This window comes from Oncorhynchus masou, chromosome 10 (genome assembly GCF_036934945.1).
Source record: "Oncorhynchus masou masou isolate Uvic2021 chromosome 10, UVic_Omas_1.1, whole genome shotgun sequence".
Classification (NCBI taxonomy): Eukaryota; Metazoa; Chordata; class Actinopteri; order Salmoniformes; family Salmonidae; genus Oncorhynchus; species Oncorhynchus masou.
Genome location: NC_088221.1, coordinates 14049305 through 14071611, shown reverse-complemented (window position 1 = coordinate 14071611; position 22307 = coordinate 14049305). Strand labels below are relative to the sequence as shown.

At 41.5% G+C, this 22307-nt stretch overlaps 1 protein-coding gene across 2 annotated transcripts in view; it reads left to right on the top strand.

Moving 5' to 3' along the window:
• Positions 1-13826: 13826 nt before the first annotated feature.
• Positions 13827-22307, top strand: part of LOC135547183 (potassium voltage-gated channel subfamily H member 7-like) — a 48232-nt gene continuing 39751 nt past the window's right edge. For both annotated transcript variants that reach the window (XM_064975941.1, XM_064975940.1), the window contains exons 1-2: positions 13827-14194; positions 14643-14873. In XM_064975941.1, coding sequence (XP_064832013.1) covers positions 14119-14194; positions 14643-14873 — 307 coding nt within the window. In that variant the 5' untranslated portion in view covers positions 13827-14118. The remainder of the gene's footprint in view (positions 14195-14642; positions 14874-22307) is intronic.

Here is a 22307-nt window from a genome sequence, read left to right as displayed (position 1 = left end):
CTTCCTAGGTTTTGGCCTTTCTAGGGAGTTTTTCCTAGCCACCGTGCTTCTACACCTGCATTGCTTGCTGTTTGAGGTTTTAGGCTGGGTCTCTGTACAGCACTTTGAGATATCAGCTGATGTACGAAGGGCTATATAAATACATTTGATTTGATTTGACTCACTGCCCAATGGGGAGAACCGGTTGAAAGTTTCTGTCATGAATGAGCGACACCGGTTGAGCATTCCTACCGCATTTCCCTCCAGAAGCCATGAGAAAGTTGTCCGGCTGCGGGGACCGTGCGACGGGATTTATTCAACTATCTGTACTTACTGGTGGCACAGACGCTGTTTCATCCTTTCCTACACTGAAATGACCCTTGCCTAATGATTGCGTCTGAAGCTGGGCTTGCTGCACAGCTATCCTCGCCGTAAGTGTATCGTTCTCCTGTATATTATGAGTACAGCGACTGCAATTAGAAGGCATCATGTTAATGTTACTACTTAGCTTCGACGAACCATGTCCAGATAAAGCGTCCGGAGTGAAAAAGTTGAATGAAAAAAAGTTGAGTGAGGGGAAAAACTAAAAATATAAACGTAATTAAAAAGTAAAAACCGTAAAGTTGTCAGGTAGCTAAGTAAGGTTAGCAACACAACGCACATCGGCACGTTAACAAGTCTGCTTCAGAATGCTGCAGAATGCTTTGGTAGCCATGCTGGTTAAGTGTCTTTGAATTCTAAATAAATCACAGACAGTGTCACCAGCAAAACACCACCACACCTCCTCCTCCTCCATGATTCACAGTGGGAACCACACATGCAGAAATCATCCGTTCACCTACTCTGTCTCAACAAGATACGGTGGTTGGAACCAAACATCTCAAATTTGGACTCACCAGACCAAAGGACAGATTTCCACCGGTCTAATGTCCATTGCTCGTGTTTCTTGGCCCAAGCAAGTCTCTTCTTATTATTTGTGTCCTTTAGTAGTGGTTTCTTTGCAGGATTCGTCCATGAAGGCCTGATTCATGCATTCTCCTCTGAGCAGTTGATGTTGAGATGTGTCTGTTACTCGTGAACTCTGTGAAGCATTTATTTGGGCTGCAATTTCTGAGGCTGGTAACTCTAAAGCAGAGGTACCTCTGGGTCTTCCTTTCCTGTAGCAATCCTCATGAGAGCTAGTGTCATCATAGAGCTTAATGGTTTTTGTGACTGAAATTTTCCGCATTGACTGACCTTCATGTCTTAAAGTAATGATGGACTGTTGTTTCTCTTTGCTTATTTGAGCTGTTCTTGCCATAATATGGACTTGGTATTTTACCAAATAGGGCTATCTTCTTTATACCACCCCTACCTTGTCACAACACAACTGATTTGCTCAAACACATTAAGAAGGAAAGAAATTCCACAAATGAACTTTTAACAAGGCACACTTGTTAACTGAAATGCACTCCAGGTGACTACCTCATGAACCTAGTTGAGAGAATGGCTAGAGGGTGCAAAGCTGTCATCAATGCAAAGGGTGGCTACTTTGGTAACTTTCAAATATGTTTTTTTAATACTTATTTGGTTTCTTCCCCATGTCAGCATTAATGTCATTGTTTTTCATGTCCAGATGCTGCCCTGTCCTGTTTCATGTATGTTTATTAATTAAATGTTCACTCCCTGTACTTGTGTTCACTCCCTGTGCTTCTCGTCTCCAAGAATCTGCCCTTAAAATTTCTTGTGGATCAAATCCCGTTAGCGGGATCGATTTGACAACATCCAGTGAAATGGCAGAGCGCTAAATTAAAAAAAAATATATATTCTAAATATTTTGCTTTCATACATTCAGAAGTGCAATACACCAAATTAAAGCTTAACTTCTTGTTAATGTCAGATTTCAAAAAGGCTTTACGGCGAAATCAAACCACGCGATTATCTGAGGACAGCACCCCATCAAACAAACACATGACAATCATATTTCAACCCGCCAGGTGCGACAGAAAACTAAAAAATAACGATATAATTCATGCCTTACCTTTGAAGAGCTTCTTCTGTTGGCACTCCAATATGTCCCATAAACATCACAACTGGTCCTTTTGTTTGATTAATTCCGTCGGTTATATCCCCAAAATGTCCATTTATTTGGCTTGTTTGATTCAGAAAAACACTGGTTCCAACTCACCCAACATGACAGCACATTATCTAATAAGTTACCTGTAATCTTGATCCAAACATTTCAAACAACATTCCTAATACAACTTTAGGTATTTTATACCGTAAATAATCGATCAAATTTAAGACGGAATAAACCGTGTTCAATAGCGGATAAAATGAAAGGCTCTTATGCCTCAGTCGGCTCGATGGGCTTCTACGCTAGGTGGGATGCCGGATGGTGCCCTTGGAGAGAGGGGGGGGGGGGCGTAATGTCACGCCTGCTCCCACTCCCTCTCCCTGCCAGGCTGCCCATCATTACAGACACCTGTCACATTCATTATGCGCATCAGCGCTTAATTGAACTCACCTGTACTCCTTCACGTTTTGATTACCTTCCCTATATCTGTCTGTTCCCCTGTTTCTTCAGCGTGTCAGCATGAATGTTGTGTTTTTCATCGCTGTCCTATTTCATGTCTGTTTATTAATGAAATGTTCACTCCCTGTACTTGCTTCTCGTCTCCAAGCGTCTGTCCTTACAGAAATGTTCATAGTGACGTACAGTCAGTGGCAACCTGTCATTCAGGATAGGTGGGGCAGTAATGTGTTGGATTTGTCACAAACATAACACTTATATTCAGGACAGAAAGTTAATTTCTTTGCCAGATTTTTTGCAGTATTACTTTAGTGCCGTGTTGCAAACAGGATGCATGTTTTGAAATATTTTTATTCTGTACAGGCTTCTTTCTTTTTGCTCTGTCAATTAGGTTAGTATTGTGGAGTAACTACAATGTTGTTGATCCTTCCTCAGTTTTCTCCTCTCATAGCCATTAAACTCTGAAACTGTTTGAAAGTCACCATTGGCCTCATGGTGAAATCCCTAAGCAGTTTCCTTCCTCTCCAGCAACTGAGTTAGGAAGAATGCCTGTATCTTTGTAGTAACTCGATTTGTTGATACACCAACTAAAGTGTAATTAATAATTTCACCATACTCAAAGGGATATTCAATGTCTTAAAAAAAAACGGATCTACCAATAGGTGACCTTCTTTTCAAGGCGTTGGAAAACCTCTCGTCTTTGTAGTTGAATACAATTATCTATAAGGTTCCTCAACTGAGGGACCTTACAGATAATTGTATTTGTGGGGTAGAGAGATGAGGTAGTCATGAAGAAATCATATTAAACACTACAATTGCACACAGAGTGAGTCTATGCAACTTATTATGTGACTTGTCAAGCACATTTTTACTCCTGAACTTATTTAGGCTTGCCATAGGGTCCTATTTAGGCTTGCCACAGGGTCCTGTGTGGCTCAGTCGGTAGAGCATGGCACTTGCAACGCCAAGCGTCGTGGGTTCGTTTCCCACTGGGGCCACCCATATGCAAAAGTGGCCCCAGCCGACTTGTAAGTCGCTTTGGACAAAAGCGTCTGCTAAATGGGATATATTATAACAAAGGGGTTAAATTCGTAATGACTCAAGACATTTCAGCTTTTCATTTTTAATCCATTTGTGAACATTTCAAAAAACATAATTCCACTTTGACATTATTGGGTAGGTCAGTGACAAAAAAAAACTCAATTTAATCCAAATTTCAATTCAGGCTGTAACACAAAATGCAGAAAAACTAAAGGGGTGTGAATACTTTCTCAATGCACTGTAGAATACACAACCAAAGAAGCCAGGTGTGCCAGATATATAAAGAGGAGAATTGTGGTAAGAATGTGCACGAGAAGCTGTCCAAATTGCTCATTTCTGAAGATGCTATGATCAATTATTGTGAAATTTCATCTTTAAACATGTAAAATGTACATGCACACGTGTATACTCATGGATATGAGCTGACTAAAAATCTATACAATGATGTTCAGCCCGACTTTAATGTGGGATAAGACGGATCCCTTTGAGCAAAGTTGTATTCTATAAATCAGCTAGTTCTTTCAGTTCAGTCTGGATTTTAAATCATTGTTGCTGCGATGTGAATATGTCCATGAACAGAGTACCTGATCTTTAATCATTCTAAATGTATATGCTCATATTTTCCACAAGAGGGCAGCATACAACATTTCATAAATCAGGACGTTCAACATCGATAGTCTACTCTGAACTCTCCAAAAGAGTATAACATGTTGCATTACAAAAAAGTTAACATTTGAAAGAGCGTCTTCATCCAATCTAACCTTACTGTTCAGACATGCCAAACGGTAAGATTGTCATAGATGAATATTGTTGAATCAAAAACCCAACTAAATAGGTTAAAATTATGCCTTAAAAATTAAACAGAATCACACAAAAACAAGTAGCTGTGACAGAGTGTGTACTTGAACATCACGCTGCCTCAAGGCACCTACAGGCTCCTGCCCTCTGGGCCATTCTGGCTTGGACAAGGGCTTACTTATGCTTATCAAAAAACGAGATCTAAATAAACATAAACAAAACAAGCATATATCGACATATTATAAGGAACATAGAACCAGTTATGCATTTAGGTAAGTAGGTTGAGAACTTTGGAGTGTGAGGTAACATTCTTTTAAAGATAGCAATAATAAATTGTTCTCTTGAGGCAATATTCTTCTTTTTTTTAATAACGAAATCAGGTTGAATTACAATTTGATCACCGTGCCAGGAGTGAATGGATATGAGGCAGCTAAAATTAAAACGATAAACGGAGCTTCCATTGGGCTGTTCCAACAACTGATGTCTGAATAGGGGCTGGTCCAACAACTGATGTTTGAATAGGGGCTGTTCCAACAACTGATGTCAGAATAGGGGCTGTGCACATTTTAACAAACAGATCTTTTGTCTGGTCTTGGAATATGAGTTATTAAGTAATTACGCAGCTCATTTTCATTCAATAAAGGGTACCTGGTGAATTAGATTGCGTCAAATGAGAGTTCCTCACCATTCCTGGAACACCTTAAATGATGCTGCATGAATTTCCAATCACTATGGATGACCTTTCTGTAACTAATGCCGTGCTGAGGTCTGATATACAGTATCTTAGGGGACAATTTACAGTAGAGGAAAACTCCAAGTGAATCCAGGGTGTTGATTAAAGACGCTTACTGTAGGCCAGCCATATTACTGAACAATTACAGTATTTTCCCCTTGCAAAGGAATGGCCCTCGCCAGGATATGTTTGACCATAAATGTTCAATTACTGTTATTTGAGGTGTCGCAGTTTCCCCTCTGTACATGCAGTGTACTGTAGCTGTAAGCTGATGTCATTTCTCCTCAACACATTCTACTCAAGTGCAAGATAATGTCAGTTAAAAGATGAGTTTCACATAATCAAATTTTTTGGTGAACGTGAATGTGGAAAGATAGCTTAAGGAAAGAGACTGACGTAAATGTGGCTGCTTAATTGAAGCATAACATCATTTGAGAGGGTAGAGAAGGGCTTTATGTGTTGGCAGTCCTCCAGAGAAGCTCTGCTGTGCAGACAGACAACCCACAAAGAGAGACCCCGGTGTGGGCCGTGTCAAGCAGACAGAGCTGGAGGAGAGGGGCTTGCCTGTGCCTGCCGAATACAGTGTAATGCACTTATGTGATAAAGACACAAAGAGAGCTGTATGATGTAAGGGGATACGCTTTCACGTGGTTGTTGCTTCCTATTGTATCAAACTGCAATAACAAGCTACATTTCAGTGCTGCCAGCCGCTGAGTTTCCCGCAGTTCAAATGACTTGAAAATAGTTGGCATTACAGTTGTTTCATTCTGATCCTAAGCCTCCATATTTGCAGGACCGATGTGAAGTCTGGCCAATGTGTTATGAAGAGATGCTTTTAGAACTATGGGAAGTCAATTTACATAGGGGAAAAAAAAGTCAGGCAGGGATCCATTGGGGTACAGCAGTTTCCATGGAAACGTCTGATCAAGCAGACCGGATGGGTCTAGCAGCAATGAGGTAATCACTCCATTGAGGCCTGCCAACAGTTTGACAACAGTGGTAATGAGCGGGTTCCCTTCTAAACTTCCCAAAAGGATGCTAACCGTTTTGAGCTATTCCATATCCTGTGACAGCCGTATCAAGAAATCTCCCAAAGAGAAAAAGACAGAAAACTAACAGTTGCTTTCATCCACAATGAGTATGTCCAGCTGGTTTTTATAATGGCTGGTTTAGTGAGTGGCAGGATGAAATCATATTCCTCACCTGTCTGTGTAACGTCATAACTGTTCTATCGGCTGTGTTCTAATGCTACTGTAGATAAATAACAATGCGTGTGCTTTTATAGGTGGTGCCTTTATAAGTGGTTTCATATGAATACAGTTTCAATATTATATTCTGAATATATTCCATGTAAAACACTTCCTTGCTCCACCTCTCTTTCTCTCTGATCATATGCCCTTTTTGTCTTCTCTTTGTCTCCTACCGTAATGGTTTTGAGGCAAAGATTTTCATTGTGCAAAACAAGTTAATTATTTATGATGGAAAATTGGTACTTTGAAAAACAGCTCAAGGATGGTACCTTTAGCATTCCATTGAAAATGGCGGAGCGATGCCCCTGGGTAAATGATCAACAATCTGGTGTTATTAGAGGCCTGGAAAGCGATTTCCATCCGATAAATAGGGGCACTTATAGCTGGATCAGCTCAGTGTGAAACTATTACGAGACCATTTGGAAATTGATAGAAGGTTTTAAAGTGAATTCTCAAACTAGAAGGATTCACATCTGCTCCGTGATTATTTGCTGGAGTCCAATTAAGCCAGTGATGCAGACAGAAGCGAGACGTCCTACGTAAGCACGTGCCTTTTGTTTCATCATGATACACTTTTTTTTAAATATTACTTTCTTAATTTGCTGAATGGTCATCCATCTGAACCATGTAAAAAAAAAAATATATATATATATATTGTAACCAAACTGAATTTGATTGGCTGTCACCGAGCATTTCAATTCCTGCTTATGTTTTCTAAGTGTTGTGTATTTCTAGGGTGTGAGTCCTGGATGGGTGCCACCAGCCAACTAATGTTGTTACAGTGTTACACTGGAGATAATAGAAGGATGTGTAGCTTAGAGTGAGGAGCCTGCAGTCCCAGCGTGGACAGTGACAGTAGACAACGCCAGCAGTTCACCGTAGGGCATTGCCCTATTTGTTGGTTGACATCAGGGTGAATTATCACTCTTGGCCTACAGTGTACCCTGCCTGCCTGCGTACTGCTCTATTCTCACGGGACCCAGCAGCAGTTTCCTACAGATAGAGGCACTAGGGACACATGGTGCCACATTTATCACCCTGCAAATTAATGGAAAAATAGGAAGTGAGGCGAGGTCTCAAAGCAAGCTGTGGACTGAGCAGGATAATTGGGAGGCTTTCACCGCAGCATGCATTCTCATTATGCCTTAGTGATGCATCATCTACTACTGTACCACCTCAATCTAACTCAATTAGGACTTGACAATCGATGAATGAGCTCATCGTTTTCTTTTTGAAAGCAGATATGTCCTTAAAACTCCGTTCACACAGTATATAACTTTAAAATGTTGCCCAAGATGTTTCTAACAGGGTGGATATTCCCGGTGACTGGTAGAGTTCATCAGTGTTTTCTCTTGTGTTGAATGTGCTCTGGGTTTGATTTGTGTTTGTCTGCTTGCTTCAGGTAATGAGCTGATTGAGCACACCTGTTCCCCTCCCTATAATTGAGGAGCATAACGGTGCGCGTTGGGCGAAAGTCGAGCCATATCAAGTTGCAATGCCAGTTGCTGTAAGGTTGAGTTGTATTGTTGATGGCCAAAGCTATAATACTGTATATTACTTTTGAGTGACCTGACCAAATTCACATAGAAATGTGTGTTATATACTGTCATCAGTCTAAGAATCGGTAGATCTGTTCTATTTGAGTTATGTCTATGCTTCACGTTCTTAAGTTTCTGTTTGGGTGTTTTACTTTCAGTTTTGTATAACAGCTGAAAATACAATATTTTTCATTATGGAAAATATATTTCACAGCAGTTTAGATGGAACAATAATTCTCTATAGGGAGTATGTAGATGTACTGTAATTGTGGTGCCAGGACAACATCTCCCTCAAGGTCAGCAAACAAATGAGTTGATTCTTGATTTCAGGAAGCAGAGGAGGGAACATGCCCAATCCACATCAACGGGACTGCAATCGAGAGAGTCAGCAGTTTTAAGTTCCTCTGCGTCCACATCAGAGGACTTGACATGGAACAACAACACCACCACTCATCTCAAGAGGGCTCAGCAGGGTCAATACTCACGTGCACACCCACGTATACATTCACAACTGCTGCTACCAGACTCATCATGATTGCTAAATACTGCACAATTTTAACACTTGCCCCCCAATACCCCCTTATTCAAAACAAAATATTTTACGATGAAGTGTGCCTTCCTGTATTACGGTAAAATGTTTATTCTATTCTACTGAGACATTTACTATGTTCCTATTCTTTTCTTCTTATTGTTGCGTCGTCGAAGGAACCTGCAAGTAAGCATTTCTTTGGACTTTTCAACCCTGTTTACATGTATATCCTACTACTAGTCAAGTTTTGTGTATAAACATACCTCAACCACTCCTGTACCCCTCACATTGATTGAGGTACTGGCACTGACCTGTATATACAGTTGATACAGTATATACAGTCAGACGTTTACGTGCACTTAGGTTGGAGTCATTAAAACTCATTTTTCAACCACTCCACAAATTTCTTGTTAATTAACAAACTATAGTTTTGGCAAGTCGGTTAGGACATCTGCTTTGTACATGACACAAGTCATTTTCCAACAATTGTTTACAGATGGATTATTTCATCATAATTCACTGTATCAAAATTCCAGTGGGTCAGAAGTTTTCATACACTAAATTGACTGTGCCTTTAAACAACTTGGAAAATTCCAGAAAATTATGTCATGGCTTTAGAAGCTTCTGATAGGCTAATTGACATCATTTGAGTCAATTGTAGGTGTACCTGTGGATATATTACAAGGCCTACCTACAAGTCTGGTTCATCCTTGGGAGCAATTTCCAAATGCCTGAAAGTGCCATATTCATCTGTACAAACAATAGTACACAAATATAAACACCATGGGACCATGCAGCCGTTATACCGCTCAGGAAGGAGACGCGTTCTGTCTCCAAGAGATGAACGCACTTTGGTGCGAGAAATGCAAATCAATCCCAGAACAACAGCAAAGGACCTTGTGAAGATGCTGGAGGAAACGGGTACAATTTTATTTTAAGAATGTGATGAAAGAAATAAAAGCTGAAAGAAATCATTCTCTCTACTATTATTTTGACATTTCAAATTCTTAAAATAAAGTGGTGATCCTAACTGAGCCAAGACAGGGACTTTTTACTCTGATTAAATGTCAGGAATTGTGAAAAACAGCGTTTAAATGTATTTGGCTAAGGTGTATGTAAACTTCCGACTTCAAATGTGCTTGCATTCTCATGTTTCTAACTCGCATCATCGTTCTTGTTCGTTTTTTTATTTTATTCTATTATCTTTATTGTAATTGTCACGGCATTACTGGGAAAGAGCTCTCAAGGTAAGAATGTCACTGTACTGTGTTCCACCTGTATCCTGCGCAGGTGGCTAAACTTTGAAACTTGTATAACACAACTTGAAACTTTACCTAGCCGCAACTTGGCTTCTCTCAGCAAGATTCTTGTGCAACAGGCAACAATTTGCGGTACGGCCTTCAACACCTAACCCGGGATAGAGTCATTGAAACTGTAATCACTCATTTATAACACTGTCATAAACTATATATATTTTTAACTCTGTTTAGTGTGATCCGTTTCCATGGCCTTGTATCTAGTTGTAGTCCTGGTTGACACTCCTCTTTCCGACAGTTACAACTGGCATAGTATCAGCTACAGGAATAGTATTTTGTGTAAACCCTGCTACACGTTACACGCTCAACCTCAACCCTCTAGGAGATTAGAGGATGCTTTTAGTCACATGAAATGGCCACAGGTGTGAGTCAGCTCTTGTTGTTCATTCTGTTTTTCTTTTTATCTCATTCATTGCAGATGGTTCTGGCTGCTTGCAGGATGCGGGGTATAAGCACTGCACTCTATTTTGTGTTTTGCGCCGGTGGATTATTCTCCAAGATGGGACAGTAATGGTTTATATGGACAATGAGTAAAGCCCTCTGCTGCACTGTGTTACCAGGGTCGCCCTAATCAGTGTGTGTGTGTGTGTGTGTGTGAGAGAGAGAGACAGGAGAGCAGCAGGGGCAGGCACTGCAGGGGACAGAGATGCAGTCCCTGCCTGCCGTGAGAGCTGGATTAGGCACTGGCTGCTGTTTTCAAATTGCTCTAAATTCTCTGAGATTAAGGGGAAAAATGAATGAACAGTGACAGTCTGTCATGGGGGGGGGGGGGAATGCTTAATATCAAAGCAGCCATGCAATATCCAGAACACATCCATAAAAACCCATATACAGTATACATGGGATCCTGTTTGAAGATCTACAAATATAAATGCAACAAGCATGAACAGTGCTGGGTACAGCCTTTTCTTTATCATCAGGAGGTTTACATTGCTTTGCTCACTTTCAAGGTTTAAAGAGCACCCTTTGGGCTGACGATCAATGTCCTTAGCTGAATGATGCTAACCATATTCCTATGCAGCCTTCCACTACAGGCTGTTAGTGGGGCTTTTAATGCCAGTCTTAATGTCAGACTACTCCAGACTGCATAGTGAACCACATGGGAACAATAGATCAGAGTAACCACAACCCTGCAATGTCATAGTCGAGGACCTAGGGATGTGTGTGCAGCATCACACGAGGAAGAATAGTCATGTCATTTCGCTTACTGGCAGTATCTGTTTGTCAATGTTATAAGCCCCAATACCTCTACTCCCGTAGTATTGTTAAGTCTCTGACATCTCTCAAGCAGTATAGACAGTACAGACAGTACATTTTCTTCTGCAGTGCATCATATGCATCATATCCTTTTAATGACAGTTACTTAGTTAATGGGGCAATCTGGGATTTAAAAAAAAATATGCATGTACCAATCCCAGATTACTCCATTTATATACTAATTAGTAATACTAATTAGACTAATTAGGACTTCAGTAACCAGCAGTCATTAGAGACATCAAACCACCGCTGGTATGTAGGTGCTCTTACCATGTCATGGTTTGCAATCAAAGTGAGCTCCAGCCATCATAGGCACTGCTGGAGCTATTTCCAGTCTTTCACACTCAGGATGCTGACTGCTGAGAGGTGAGGGACCAGATTGGAGGATCTGTAATGTCCATACCCAAGGGCACTAGGGCCTCGGTGGGAGACTGCTTACCTTGTGTGGAACACTCAAACAAGATCAGTAAATATCACCCCTCACCCACCCGTCGGTTCTCCTCTGCCGTGAACACTCAGCATATTTGATCATATATACACACACCCGTGACTAAGATATGTGCACTAGTCATATTCTTGCACCATCTCTAGAGCAAATACAAGTTGTTTTGTAGTGTCTTGTACTGTTCTAAGAATGAATCCGTTTCAACATAACAAATTCAGCTTTAATTGTACAACAGTACGGATAACATCAAAACACACGCCATGTTTTTTTTAAATTATTTTATAACTCATAACTTGATTGTGAGTGAATGATGACCAGGCCTGGTACATATCTGCAGGGTCCCCGTGTAACTGTAGAATGAGTAATGGGTGAGGCCTTGCGATTCCCTTAATGTAACTGTGATTGAATAAAAGCCCACAGATACAGCTTTAAAGCCAGAGGAAGGCTGTGTTTTCCTGTAACCCACACCAACAGCTCTGCTTAGCCATGGTGGAACCACCACGCCTTGCAGAGATCACAACACATCAGGTCAAATCAAAAATACACATTTTTATTCACTCTGGGTCTATAAATATATTTTGCCAGAACCCAAAATATGGCTTAATTGAGACTTGTGAAGAACTCTCACTGCTTTTTTTTTTTAATCCCTGAGAAACTAACTTTCACAAAGAAGCTGTGCCTTTTACTGGTCTTGGGAAAAAGGAGTGCTCAGCTGTTAACGTGACCAATAGCATTACAATAACTAATAGTTTACGCAGCTGCATATCGTTTACAGGATAATAATACAGGTAACAGACAAAATAAAGGAAACACCAACATAAAGTGGCTTAAATAGGGCGTTGGGCCACCATGAGCCAGAACAGCTTCAATGCACATTGGCATAGATTATACAAGTGTCTGGAACTCTATTGCAGGGATACAACAGCATTCTTCCATGAGAAATTCCATAATTTGGTGTTTGTTGATGGTGGTGGAAAACTCTGTCTCAAGCGCCGCTCCAGAATCTCCCATAAGTGTTCAATTGGGTTGACTGGTTACTGAGACGACCAGGGCATATTGTTTACATCATGTTCATGCTCATCAAACCATTCAGTGACCACTCGGGCCCTGTGGATGGAGGCATTGCCATCCTATAGGGGGGCATTGCCATGCTAGCCAAAATAATGGCCTGCCCAGAAGTTTTAAACATGACCCTAAGCATGATGGGTTGTTAATTGCTTCATTAACGCAGGATCAACACCTGTGTGGAAGCAAGTGTTGACGTGATTTTTTCGGCTACTTGTAGGTGTCTTGCATGTGCCATATTGGGCATTTGCATGCAGTTCAAATACTCTGATTTACATGCCAGAATGAGATTAAAATAGCCCTCTAAAAAAGAACGCTGGAAGACAAAATATGATGCAAGATTTTACACACCACAAGTAAACGCGTTTAATGAAAGGAGGCATTTAAAAAAGAAGGGGACAGTGCAGTACACATGCCATTTATTGAATATGTTGTTTTATTGGAGAAGATGTGGTGCGCTCCTACTGAAATATATGAACAGATGTTGCAGGACAGTAAGAAGGGCTTTTCATTCTGCACACATTTGCATTTGTTTACACAGAGATTAGCAGAGCTGCCGATTGGTCATTTAGGGATTTCACGAGTTCAAATATAACACTCATTGAGTACATTTGAATTGTTTTGCTACACATTAAGACACAACAATGCAAATTGAAAAAAAACGCCAAAAACAGCGTTAAAGGGTATTTTGTATAAGGAAATCTAGCGTCTGAAACTTCAGCACCATGGACAAGTCATCGTGTGCTTTAACAGCATAGGCTTCTCACGAGCTGTTACAGAACGCGTTCATGTTGTCATTTCGAAATGGTAAAGCTCAAGCTGCCCAGTAATGGCATAACAAATACTGTGGATAAAGTACATATTTCATTTCTCGTTGTGGCTTCATTATTTTTGTACTTATGAACTCACTGAGCAAAGCCATTTTCATGAATATATAGCCTATACTGTCCATGGATGATATAACATATATAGTCTACGTAAATAAAAACCACGTGGCTCAAAGATGCCAAGGTTAGCGCTATCAGGGATCTTTAGGACGTCCTTATCCTAAACCCTACTCTTACCGTAACTGAACCCTAATCCTAACCTTAACCATTTTAGATTTCAACTTCAAAATTGGCAGGGATGACGTCCCAAAGATCACAGATAGCAAGGACAAAATATGTAACTCATAGCGCACATATTACCTACGCACTGAACACGACATACTGTATGTGCAGGTCGAGATTGCTTGACTGTAGTTTCTCAGCACTGCAAATTAACCTTACCCGAGGTGGCAGCGCTGTGCACTAAACCCTTAGGGGGGTAACGTCACTCCCCCTGGCATATCAGCCTCTGTCCTCTATTCTTGTCCACCACATCGCCACAGAGAACGTCAACATCGCATCCATCTTCAACTAGAAATGGTTTACAAACTATATCTGACCAAAGCAGAAATCCTCCCCGATTCCGTACGCATCGGCAAGGAGTCATTCCTATGCTCTGGTATGCATGCTGGCTGAAGTGTATTCTAGTGAATTTGGGAAAGGTCATTTAAAGTGCAAGGTGAGTGCGCCGAGAATGATTTGTGACAAAGGAAATATCAGCAAGAGGCAACAACAGTAAATTCAGGGTCTCATTGCAAACGCGCCTTTACACAAGAGCACGGAATAACAATGCCTGTACGAAGAGGTCATGTTGCGCCACAAAATACATTTCTTGGGATAATAATACGGAAATTCGAGGGACAGAGTAAGTATAACATCCCTGGTATCCTCGTGCTAATCTAAAGTGTTGTTCTTGGCGTTGTGGCGCGTGTGTTTTATTAGTCTGTTTGTAAAAGTGGGCATAAAGTTAGGTTTTTAAAAGCTGTTGGGTCGTATGAATTAACGTTCATATTTATCCAATTAAGAATGGGTTTGTTCATTTAAAGAATGCGTTAGAGGAACACATCAAGCAGTGTCAAAAATGTATTCTGTTATGCTCTAGTCTTAGTCAATAGATGTTCTCAGAAATCAAGTGCTATTTTACAACTTCTCGACAGTTATTTCAATTTATACCACATTTATATTAATGATATCAAATACTGGACTGTCTTCAATTGACAAATACTCTTAAAATGTTCATAAACCTCAAATATAGACACCACAAACCAATTGGTTTGATAGCATTGTGGTTTTTTGTTTCCTTTTTCTTGCAGATAGGAAATTTGTCATAGCCAATGCCCGGGTGCAGAACTGTGCAATCATCTACTGTAACGATGGCTTCTGTGAGATGACTGGCTACTCCAGACCGGACGTCATGCAGAAGCCGTGCACCTGTGAATTCCTCCACGGCGAGCACACTGACACACATGCCATCAGCCAGGTGGACCAGGCTCTGATGGGCTCAGAGGAGCGCAAGGTGGAAATCACATATCATCGCAAAGATGGTGAGTCAGTCAACCGGGCCAGCGACAGAGAGGTGGCCTTATACACTAGGTGTGACACGCTGTCTCTGAGAAATCATAAGCTACAGTCCCACCACAAGACGTACACCTCAATGTGAGTCCCAAATGGCACTGTATTCTCTTAATAGTGCACTACTTTGGACAAGAGCCCTTTGGGTTTTCGTGCACTATAAAGGGAATATGGTGCCGTTTGAGATGCAGCCTTGTTTTGATTATATGTGCTGATATCCTACTCGAGAGAATCGGTGAACACAGCAGAGATGAGGTTATGCAGTTTTGACAGTGCACTTGACAATGAGAAGTAATGAGAGATTTTCCTTCAATTAAGAAAGGTACTCCATTGACCTGTGCGATAAATGTCGCTATTCATGTGGATGGAGCAAACAGCATTTATAGGCAATTAGCATTTATAGGAAAGTACTACCAATATCCATATTTCCTGTCTATGTAGAATGCGGATCTTCCTTTGCATTTACTGGACAGTGCTACTTATGGAAAATATTGTATTTAACTACCAACAATAACAATTTAGGTCTTAAACCATTATGGATATCATTGTTTTGATGAGGTATGATGTGAGAGTTTCAGTAAATGTTATTATATTCTAAGCGAGGAAGCAAGATAACCTTTGACAATGATATCTGGCTTGATTTCTTTTTTTTTAAATTGCCATTGCGTAATGGAGGTGTAATCAGTGGCTTGGCAGACAATGCCAGAAGGCTGAACATTCCAATTTATTGAAACCTTGGCATTGGAGAGGTATTATGTGATATACAGCATCTAGGAGCATGAACCAGCATATTATCAATTTCCAATTGTATGCATAGTAGAGACTGTCCGTGGCAATAGGGTAGTTTGTACCTTCTCTTGGTCCTAGTCGTCACTAAGACACATGCAGCAGAGCGAGTGGATCTTGACTCTGACAAGGTCAATGGGGATTGGTCAGCTGCCGTGGCACAGTAGGGAGTAGTGTGTTGTCTGTGACTGACAGAGGACAGGAAAGTGCTGTCTCAGTTCACTCTGGTCTAGAGCACAATATGCTGCGACTCACCTGCCTTCCTCCAAGGCTGTTCCAGACGATTGTAATGACGATACAAATAGCTAACAGCGAATCAATGTCGTCTTGTTTCACAATGACAATAAATCAATGAGTGACTGCAGTATTTGCATGCCGTTCTGTGAAATATGTCAAGAGTGGCGAGACGGGCCAGGCCCAGTCACAACCCTTATAGAGATATCTATGAGAGTCTGAACAAAACAATTCATCCAGTAATCAATGTACCATCATCAGACTGGAACCAGGGCTGAATCCCAAATAGGACCCTATTCCCTACATACTGCACTACTTTGGACCAGAGCCTTATGGGAATAGGGTGCCATTTGGGATGCCGCACCAGCTTCAAAAGGTGGGCCTTTCTGTTTTCCTCTCAATTAGATTTAACTGTCGGTTCCGAGTTTTTCCCCATAGAGATCCTATTCTAATTCCTAAATCTATTGTTTTTCCTGAGCACACGAACTGAGCAAGAAACGGACATGTGAGCTACTGTATTGAGCTTCATCCTTGTGAGGGGTGACACCAGGTTTCATTCTAACTGTACTATGCATTATGTCTATGAGGCATTGTTATTCCAGCATATGTTCAAGGTCCTTGACTCCTCGAGATGTAATCCGAAAAGCAGATGTGGCTATTATCTTGTCTATCCTCGTTTTGACTGTTCTCGTGAGGACCTTCGGTCCTCTTTGGGTTCCATTTTCTTGAGCCACTATCTCCACATGGGTTTAGTGTTTTTTTTTAAGCTTGACTCCAGACATGATATGAACCGTGTTCAGTGCAGCCAGCAGTGCTGTGAAGTCGCGGTGAATTAAAAGGAAGTTGCTGCTCAATGACATACATCTAAAAATGTAATGCCACCTCCTGCCATTGTCAGGCAGTGCGCTTTCTGGTCAGTATAATTCACCCCTCAAAGGCATTGCAGTGTCGCTCCTCTTTTCAAGGGATAGTATATGATGACAGGCAGGCAGGTCGTATTTTTTTGTTCTCACGGCAATAAAGAGCGTTTAACCCAACTTTTTCTCTGCCGTTCACTATATATGTACATCGTGAAAAATGACTGTACATTCACTGGAAAATCCAAATAGTTCCATTTTTTTAACCTTCCAGCAGCAGCAGTCATTAGCCTTGACATATTTCTGCTAATCACGTGGGAATCAGAGCCAGATGCTCCTCGAGTAAGTCGAATAGATTGTTTTAGAATCCTGGAGAAAGACAACAACACAAAGTACCCGAGGGAGCCATTGGTGAGGAGTACCTCTCTGAAGAGCAGGGTTTTAAGGTCACTTTAGTCTCCGTGTAGTTCTGTATAAACTCAATGTGTCAATCATGGTTAATAAGGAATGGGAGCAGAGTAAAAGCCATACGACACATTCAAACTTAATCATTACACTCGCTCTCCCTCCCTCCCGTGCCTCGAGACAGGACTCTTAATACTCCTCAGATGAGTCTAGAGTGAGGCGCAGAGCTCATGAATAAAGATGTCAAGGATGACACTGCGGTGACTGGGAGTGAGCAGCTTACCGCGTAAATGCATTACAGGGCTATGGAAGGGCACAATCCACAGGCTCCCGTAGATGGGAACACAAATGCAAGATTCATGACATCCTTGCGAGCAATGGGCCTATCGACGTGAGTTGTTTGTCGACCCCATTTTGCTAAAGCATTTAGCTAAAGCCTATCACATTTCACCGAGTGGTAATGACATTAGACACAATAGGGCTGAACCAGTGTTGACAACATAGAGGAATAGTTGAGCATAAGGATGGATAGGCGATAGTGTCACGGCATAGGAAATAGGGGAAGTGTGTCTGGCCAATATTAAATCATGACTCACAACTCAATGGTGTTAGACCTCAGGTGCTCCCTCTTGCTTGCTCACTCTCGGTCTACAGGAGTGCGATACTATCAAATGAATCATAGTCATGCAGACATGTTCGTATAAAACTGCAGATGGGAATAGTCATGCTTAATATAAGCATCTCTAATTTGGTTTTCATACTGTGTCATGATCCCATTGTGGAGGGGGGGTGAGGTCTTGAAATGCCCGGTGACGACATCATCAGCAACACATCGCTAGCTCTTTGCCCTGCAAAAAGCTGAAAAGTGAAGCTGTTCATGCGTATGCTTCGGAAAGGACAATCAAGAACACAGCGAGATACACATCCAAAACCGTCGCCACAGGCACATTATCGTTCATCTCGGTGTTGAACAGTAAATAGTTGTGAGAGGAGATAAATCCGGAATCACAACGCCTTCCCTCTCAAAGAAGATTCATAATCAACGAGATAAATACCTTCCTTTGCTGGGCTTTGTAAAACGGCCCTATTCCGAGGGGTGTAATAGTATCTTGGAACTGAATGAGTGAGTACAAAGGGAAGCTGACACTGAGCAACACGCTGAAGTTAAATACATAACAGTCCCAGCATAGCTAGCCATGCTGCTGAGGTATGCGTGGGTGCAGAGTTTCAAAGGTGACTCCCCTTTGAGGAGCTGGAGGGCCGTCTCCCCCCTGCTGCAGGGTGATGGGGAGGGTGGGGACGACAGGGGGGGACACAGGGCACTCACAGTTGGCTGCTTCAAGAGACCTGGATGGCTGCGCTCAAAAAGAGGTGCATGCATTTGTTATTGATCTTAGCCTCTTTGGTTACTCCCAGTATGTTGCAAAGGGCATTTAGTGTTTGCCAAGGTCAGACGTTTATTAGAAAGAACCCATTCTATCAGAATAAAGATTGGATTGAATTAAAACATATCAGGTTTGAATTAGATTAGTAGATTTCGCAGAAGTCTTCGATAGAATGGGCCTGATATAAATGCTGTTCTATCCAGGCTCTCTGTAATTATCATCTGACAAAAAGCTAATTAACACAGAGTACAGTGGGTAGCAGATGGAGTATTGAACATCACAAACACACGCTTTGGCCAGTCGCCCTACATATCCACATATGAATTCATATCTCCATTTCATGGGGGACCCTCTTGAATCCAATCCAACGGCCACCAAACCATCTGTTTTACTTCCAATTAGCTTTTGCCAGCAATTAGCAATTTCAGCCCATTGGATGACAAATATCAGCTAGCTGGCTAGCTAGCAAAACACATACAGTAAGATGCACTTGAAATTGGTGTTCATCTTGATGACTTAGAGGACACTGATTAAAGATGAAAGTAGGCCATGATGACTAGCTTAGGGCTGTCTCAACGGAGGCGAGATATGGCCACATGGCCAACAGACCCCAAACAAAGGGTTTGTATGCCTTCCCTCCCCTTACACATTCCCCTCTCGATTGGCTGTGCCCCTTGTGTGGTTGTGTATGGCCTCCGCAACACAGCCCTGCAACAACCACGTCACATTGTATTAGCACGATAACTGCGGAGAGTGTCATGACTCATGTATCGCCTGCTCCGTCTGGAACTGCTGTTTTTCTCTCTCTACATGTTGGGATTCATAGCGAACCCCAAAAAATGAAGATCCGTGTTAAATGTTTTTTTTAATATGGGAATGTTTCTCCCCTCGTTGCACTAGCATAGCATTTAACCTTAAGACGCGTCTGCTGAACAAAATAACGTGTGCCTATATCAATTTAGTTTCGACTAATGCGACGTGCCCATAAAGATCCGAAACAGTATGGGTGCGTGCTTAAGGTCCTGTGTTTAAGGGGTGGGAAGTACTGCTCGTAACTAACTGTCCTAGGGCCCCGCCCTTCTAAAAGTACCTTTAGACTTCTCTTTCTCGCCAGAGTGCTTCCGTACAGAGAAGTATTTCCAAGACGAAGAGATCACACAGCTGTAGACCTTTAGCAATCAATAATGGCTCGATGTGCAGCCATCTTTTCAATTATTGATGGTGGAAATAGAATCTAATGGAATTTCCATCATCTTGAAATGGGAACTGATATCCATACAGCACTTGTGTCTATGTATTCACACGGGCCCAATACCTCTACGGGACTGGCAAGACATTGACCTTGTGCAGTCATTGGTAAGGAATGACATCTATTTGTATCCATACTTGAAAAGCATTGAAAGGAAAATGATAGTTTGCAATGCCAAGGTGATGTACGGTCATCATGTGTATAGTATGCAAAGTAACACAAATTCAGATATACAATTTCTACAGTCTACAATTTAGACTTCACTATTGTCAACACATTGAATATATATAGTTATTTAAGAATCAATTTCCCTTATCAGTTATGTCTCTGCAGACTTTTGGAAAAAAATTGAAATTCGAAGACTATCAAATCTTTCAGTTACCACATTATTTCCCGAAGCCTCATATCTGTGCATCTTAGGAATCACACAATTGCTTTGCCCGCTGAGCTTATGCATTCATAGTCAGCTTGATAAAAGCTTTTTCCATGACAGGTGTATTATCCTTAAAGGCCACAATATCAGTATGATCTGCATTTCTCTGTGGCCTGGAATCTGACATTCAATGGGACCAGAAGGTAAAAGCGCTGGAAATCTCATTTGACCTTCTGCCAGTCTGAAGACAGTGATCATGCTTCGGGACTGAGGCAGCTCCTTAGGGACTGAAGGGGCTGCTAGATTGACACTTGAAGGGAAACTTGAACCCACCTACTGAAATTAATGATAGACATCCAATCACTAGGAGAGACACTAATGTACACTATTAGACCTTTGTATTCTCCTGAACCTGCCACTTTCAATTATCCCAACCTGCCTGCAAATTATTACCAACTCACACAGGGAGGAGGTGGTAACTGGGTCGTATTCATTAGTGCACACTATATTTCGTGTTGGACAAGTTCAGTTAGTCCCTCCTTGTTTCAGCCCTTTGTTTGCCATTTGGTACCTAGTGAATACAACCCGGTACGCAACTAATAATGCAATTGTTTAGGATATGTATAGCACTGAATAAGACGTCTTGAACCATAGGTCAAATGCACCACTAAATGCTCTTATTGCACATTTCCCAGTGCTTCTCAGTGTGATTTACCACCAACCTGAGAGGTGCACATAGTGTACGCAACACTGTTTATCCTGGCCGCTTTCCACAATCATGCACGTGGTCTGATGTGATCCGTGTACTGGCAGAGGGAATGAACTGGGGAATTCTCCATTCAATCAACACACCAGAGTCTGTCTGCCATAACAATCCTTCCTAATGACAATGAAAGGTGTGAATAGTCCCCTGACCACATGAAACCAGGACTAGGAAATGATTGGCCTGTTTCACTCCCGAGTTCTATTTGCTTGTACCTTATTTCTAGAGTAAGCATGTGTGTGTGTGTGTGTGCATTTGTGTGTATGTTAACATCATATTATAACGTTAAACCATCTTGTATTGTGACAGAATAATCTTGAGATCACATGACTAGGCCGGATATGTCATCAGAAGTATCTAACATGATGATTCGGATTCTTACATTCATCACCCAGGTGGAGGTAAAAAAAAAAAAAAAAGAGGATGTTGGCTATTATACACCTGCGTAGGTGACTTTCAGCAGGAGACGGGGTGAGGAGGCACCCAAATAGCTCAGCCTTTTAGCGGGGTATTGTTTTCCCATCTGGTAAGTTAAATCAATTCCCAAACATGCTGCCACAGAATCATTCTGGTTCTCCTCTTTCTTGCCACATTTTCTTTACTCTCCTCACACAGCAGCTAGTTTCCACAGATCTAAAACGTGACGCAGTGTGAAACATTAATGTATGCCAACTAACAGACACAAGATCCGTGTATGCACTGAATCATTTATTGCTGAGATAGATGTCCAAGGAGATGAATGGGGGTAATTTCCGTCATGTAATTGTGGGGGAAACCTAAATGCAGTTAACTAAAATCGATGAATGATTTATGATTAAAAGCAATGACAATGAGCAGTATTGATAGCAGAGGAGATGAGTGAGGAGTTTCATACAACGGACATTGTAACCCATACCAGATGAAGGCGCTTCCCTTATCACCAGTTCACCACAATTACAAGAATTATGGTTACGTGGTTGCCTTACCGAGCTACTGTAAGTTGAATGCGCGGACTTTAAGTCGCTCTGGATAAGGAGTGTCTGCTAAATGTACAAAATACAAATCCAATAGAAATGTTTAAATGTTTTTCACAGTTTTGGACATAAAATATTGTTGTGAAGAATGGCCATGCCATGGGGGCTCCTATTAAATCCTGACATGTAAATGCAGTCCAACAGAGGATTGTTATGTTTAATCAGACAGACAGCCTACTGCCGATGAATGTGACTGGCAGTGTGGATGTGAGATCCAGCTCTGAGGAGATTACTGTGAACACTGGTAACGTGTCCTCTGCTGGCCTGGCTGGTAGACGGTGAGAGACGCATTTGCATAGGGGCGGATGGGCATCTTTTGATCTTCTTTGCGTATTGCTTAT